General features: G+C 42.6%; 1 protein-coding gene across 1 annotated transcript; it reads right to left on the bottom strand.

The window, feature by feature from the left end:
* Positions 1-2,469: 2,469 nt before the first annotated feature.
* Positions 2,470-3,088, bottom strand: LOC132610651 (uncharacterized). Its single transcript, XM_060324974.1, has one exon. The coding sequence runs from the start codon at positions 2,917-2,919 to the stop codon at positions 2,611-2,613; it is 309 nt and encodes a 102-aa protein (XP_060180957.1). The 5' UTR covers positions 2,920-3,088; the 3' UTR covers positions 2,470-2,610.
* Between the last annotated feature and the right edge of the window lie 2,484 nt (positions 3,089-5,572).

Raw genomic sequence — 5,572 nt, 5'->3', positions numbered from 1 at the left:
CTTGCCTATCTAGTATGGCAATGAGTACTTCTTCATAAGTCAACTTTTCTGTCACTTGAACATCATTTACTGGTGCGATCCTAGTAGGATCTCCAACACATTTATGAAGCATCGAGACATGAAAAACTGGGTGAACTGAATCTAAATCAGGAGGTAGATCTAACTCATAGGCCACTTTGCCTATTTTGCGCACAATCTCATAAGGCCCAATGTATCGGGGACTAAGTTTTCCCTTTTTGCCAAATCTCATTACACCCTTCATTGGTGACACTTTTAAGAATACCTAATCTTTCACTTAGAACTCTAAGTCCCTTCGACGATTATTCTCATAGGACTTTTGACGACTTTGAGTTGCTAATAACCGATCTTGTATGAGCTTGACTTTCTCTATGGCTTGCTGGACCAAGTCTGGCCCTATCAATTTAGTCTCTCCTACCTCAAACCACCCATTTGGTGATCTACACCTTCGCCCATATAAAGCCTCATACGGTGCCATTTGGATGCTAGAATGATAACTATTGTTATAGGCAAATTCAATGAGTGGCAAGTGATCATCCCAATTACCTCCAAAATCTATCATACATGCCCGTAACATATCCTCAAGAGTCTGAATGGTGCGTTCAGCTTGTCCATCAGTCTGCTGATGAAATGTTGTGCTAAGGCTCACTTGGGTCCCTAAACCCTCTTGGAAGGACTTCCAAAAATTAGCTGTAAAATGAGTCCTTCTATCAAAGATAATAGATGTTGGAACACCATGGAGTCGCACTATCTCTTTAACATAAAGCTTTGCATAATCTTCCGCCACATATGTTGTTCTGACTGGTAAGAAATGAGCTGACTTCGTGAGTCTATCCACAATCACCCATATACAATCATACTTACGTTGAGAACGGGGTAAGCCTGTAATGAAGTCCATGTTAATTACTTCCCACTTCCAAGTTGAAATTTCTATAACTTGCAATAATCCGCCCGGGTTTTGGTGCTCAATTTTCACTGGTTGACAGTTGGGACATTGAGCTACGAATTCCGCTATATCTTTCTTCATCCCATTCCACCAATATATAGATTTAAGATCATGGTACATTTTCGTCACTCCAGGGTGGACATAATAACGGGAGCAATTGGCTTCTCTCAGTATTTGGTGGCGTAAACCTGCCACATTAGGAACACATAATCTGCCTCGGCATCGGAGAAATCCATCTCCTGCAAGCTCAAATGATGACTCCTCCTTCTGAGGGAGTGTATCTCTGTAATGCATTAGCATGGAATCTTCATATTGTCACTCTTTCACTTCCGCTACTAGCGACGAGACTGCTGAATTCTGAATGGTAGTTCCCCTGCTATATGAGTCTACTACTCGAACTCCTAGGCTAGCTAGCTGCTGGAGCTCACGAGCCATTTCTCTCTTCTCTGGTCGTACATCATACAAACTTCCCATAGATCCACGGCTAAGAGCATCATCCACAACATTTGCCTTTCCGGGGTGATATAAGATATCAACATCATAATCTTTTAGCAATTCCAACCATCGTCGTTGTCGCAAATTTAACTCTTTCTGCTTGAAGATATACTGAAGGCTCTTGATCTGTATAAAGATCCACATGGACACCATATAAATAATGTCTCCATATCTTTAATGCATGAACCACTGCATCCAATTCTAGATCATGGGTTGGATAATTTTTCTCATGTTTTTGCAATTGTCTTGAAGCATACGCAATCACCTTACCATGTTGCATCAACACATAACCTAGCCCAATGCCTGAGGCATCGCAATAAACAACATATTCTTCCAATCCCTCGGGAAGTGTCAGGACTGTGGCAGAAGTCAATCTATCTTTTAGCTCTTGGAAACTACGTTCACAAGCATCTGACCATTGAAACTTTGCTGATTTCTGGGTCAGCTTTGTGAGTGGTGCAGAAATAGAAGAAAAACCTTCAACAAATCTCGTGTAATAACCTGCTAAGCCCAGAAAGCTACGAACCTCCGTAGGAGTTGTGGGCATTGGTCAAGTCTTCACGGCCTCAATCCTTTGGCTATCTACCCGACTACCATCGGCTGAAACAATGTGCCCCAAAAATTTCACTGAGTTTAACCAAAACTCACACTTAAAAAATTTGGCGAATAGCTCTCGAGTTTGAAGAACTCTAAGGACAGTACGCAAATGTTTCGCATGTTCTGCCTCGGATCTAGAATACACCAAGATATCGTCGATGAATACAATCACAAATAGATCTAGGAAGGGCCTGAACACGTTGTTCATCAAATCCATAAATACTGTCGGTGCATTAGTTAGCCCAAATGACATTACCCGGAACTCAAAATGACCATATCTTGTTCTGAAGGTTGTCTTAGGGATATCTTTCTCCCTAACTCTCACTTGATGATACCCGGACCTCAAATCTATCTTGGAAAACCATTTGGTACCTTGTTTTTTTTTTCACCATGAACATGCACAATTGGTATTACTTGACAAGCAATTGTTGATCTTCAAAAGCCAGAATAGGTCCTATTTCTTAGAAGAGTTCCATCAAAACATTGAGGAAGGAACATTATCATTACAGAGAGAAGTTAGAAAAATACGCAAAAAAACAATCTGATGAGCTTCTTCAAGCTTTCACACAGCAGTTGAAGTAGCTGAAGATGCTTCTCCTTGTAGTTGGGGAGTGGTTTTGATGGTAATGGAGATCATCACTGTAGGCTGAATGACCAGTATTTGATTTTCTATTAGTTGAGGAAATGAGTTCTTCCTCATTACCAAGACTGGCTCTTGACAAATCCCTCTTGTTCTGTTTCTTATTCTCTCTTATCTTTGAGAAATCCATTGAGTAGTCTGGCATCACACCACCCTTTTGATCCCAGTCTCCAAATTGTGGCACTGGTAGCCATGGTGCACTCTTCTCTTTGCGATCATCCATTGCAGAAACTTAATAGTGAAGAAAGATATAAATTGGGGTTTGTAAAGTACTAATAATCTGGAGAAAAAAGAATTGGATTTTTGGAGATAAGAAACCCAGCAAGCTACAATTGGGGGAATAGAGAAATTTTGCAAAAATTGAGGGGCTTAATTATGTATTGTATAGTTTGTCATCACACAAAAAAAAAGTACGTATATAAAGAGATTTCGGGAAACAAATAGGGCATGTCGTTATGTTTAATTACGAAAATGGCTTTAGGCTTTAACACGGTGTTTACACCTTTTGGCTCTTTTAAACTTGAGTATGCTATGCTGTCACATGCTTTTGCAAAGCTCAATGCTAGCTGTGAACACTTTTTGAAAGGGTGTGTCTCCCTACTGTTCGTATTTGGCACCATGTAATTGGTCAAATAAGTCAAAAATCCTCGGAAGAGGATATTTGTTCTTAATCGTCACCTTATTCAATTGTCGATAGTCAATGCACATTCTCAAGGAGCCATCTTTATTTTGGACAAACAATACGGGTGCTCCCCACGGGGATGAACTAGGCCTAATAAAGCCTTTGTCAAGCAAGTCTTTCAATTGCTCCTTCAACTCTTTCAATTCTACGGGAGCCATTCTATAAGGAGGAATAGATATAGGCTTAGTGTCTGGCAACACATCAATAGAAAAATAAATCTCCCGCTCAGGAAGGAGGCCTGGAAGCTCTTTCGGGAACACATCCGGAAATTCATTTACTACGGGAACTGACTGAAGAGTCGGCGGTTCAGCTTCTACATCTTGAACCCGAACTAGATGATAAATACATCCTTTTATGATCATTTTCCTTGCCTTTAGATAGGAAATAAACCTACCTTTTGGTGACGCAGTATTCCCTTTCCATTCTAAAACTGGTTCTCCCGAAAATTGGAAACGAACCATTTTCATTCTACAATCAACATTGGCATAGCAAGCAGCTAACCAATCCATGCCCATAATAACATCAAAGTCTACCATTTTTAGCTCATGAAAGTCAATCATAGTACGACGGTCACAAACCACAACTATACAGTTTCTATATACTCGGCTAGCTACTATCGATTCACCAACGGGTGTAGACACCTCAAAAGGTTTGATCGACTCCGGTTTGACTCTAAACCGACCCGCAATTTACGGAGTAACATATGACAATGTGGATCCCAGATCTATCAAAGCATATACATCATGAGAAAATATCGATAATATACCAGTGACCACATCAGGAGAAGACTCAAGATCTTGGCATCCAGCCAAAGCATAAATACGGTGCTGAGGATCGCTAGAACTGAGGACTCTCCCTCTTCCTCTACCATGGCCGACTGGCGCATGTGATCCTGGCCCCATAGGGCGTACAAATGATGAAGATCCGGCTACCGACCCTGAAGGCTGGGTCCTACCTCTACCACCAACGGAGGGGTAATCACGCATAATATGGCCTGGTCGACCACACGAATAGAAAACCTCTGAACCTGATCGGTACTGACCCCAATGTAACTTCCCACACTGGGAATATCGTGGTTCGGGTGGCCTCGCCTGACCCGAATCATCTCTGAACTGAGATCCCGAAAAACTCTGACTCGGCCCGGAACGAGTAGATCTATAGAATCTCTGGCCTGAAAACCGTGGAGGCGCACTAGTCATAGAAAGGCCTAAATGCCTAGAAAACTACTGTCTGTGCCAGCCTCTAAACTCACTCATCCGACCCGAAGATCTAGCCCTCTTGCTATGTCCCCTATCATGCTCACTCTCACTTCTTTGTTGTTGTAGGCTTTCTTCTAAATTCTGAGCATGGGCCTGAATGCGTGAAATATCCATGTTGTCCTGATGGGACGCGGTCAAGCACCTATCCATCAAATGTGTCCCTAGGCTTTTCACAAATCAGTGCACTCGGTCACCCATATCCGCTACCATGGCCGAAGCATACCTAGCCAAAGAATTGAAGCGGAGACTATACTCTAGAGCACTCATGTTTCCTTGTCTCAAATTCAAGAACTTATCGGCTCTAGCTCGCTGAACTTCTGGAGGCAAATAATGTCAGAGGAAAGCATCAACAAACTCTTGCCATACCGGGGGAGGCGCATTGACTTCCCGTGAAGCCATCCAAACCATGTACCAATGAACCATAACATCCCTCAATCTATAGGACGCTAACTCCACCGATTCGGTGTCCGAAGCATGTATCAAGCGCAGCGTCCTTAAAATTCCATCAATAAAATTCTGAGGGTCCTTATCCGGCTTTGATCCAAAGAATTTTTCAAGCTAATGAAGTCACGGGCCCTTGCACTAACGGCCCTATCACCTTGCCCTGTACTTTGCCGCTGAGTCTGAGCAGCAACTAATTGAGTAAGCAAATGAATGGCTTCTTTTACATCTTGGCCTGAAGCATCCGGTGGAGGAGCCGGAGGTGCAGGAGCTGGGACTGAGGCTCCCTCACGCTCCTCAGAAATAGGCACAGATTGGGAGGACTGAGATTGAGCCGCATTCTGGGACTCACTATCCTCTAAAACTGTTGGTGCTGCTCTTTCAGCCCGCTTTTCTGCCACTGTCTTGCCCTTTTAGGATGTCATAGCCTTTCTCTTTACAGGCATCTCTGAAATACACAATACACGGTTAAGGAGAAGGAAGTTCTTATATTA

This window comes from Lycium barbarum, chromosome 9 (assembly GCF_019175385.1).
Source record: "Lycium barbarum isolate Lr01 chromosome 9, ASM1917538v2, whole genome shotgun sequence".
Lineage (NCBI taxonomy): Eukaryota > Viridiplantae > Streptophyta > Magnoliopsida > Solanales > Solanaceae > Lycium > Lycium barbarum.
The sequence above is the reverse complement of the archived record's forward strand: the minus strand, read 5'-3'. Positions and strand labels throughout refer to the sequence as shown.

What these genes read in the sequence shown, in the direction of transcription:
- LOC132610651 (XM_060324974.1), bottom strand. Translation starts at nt 2,919, where the DNA reads ATGGATGATCGCAAAGAGAAGAGTGCACCATGGCTACCAGTGCCACAA.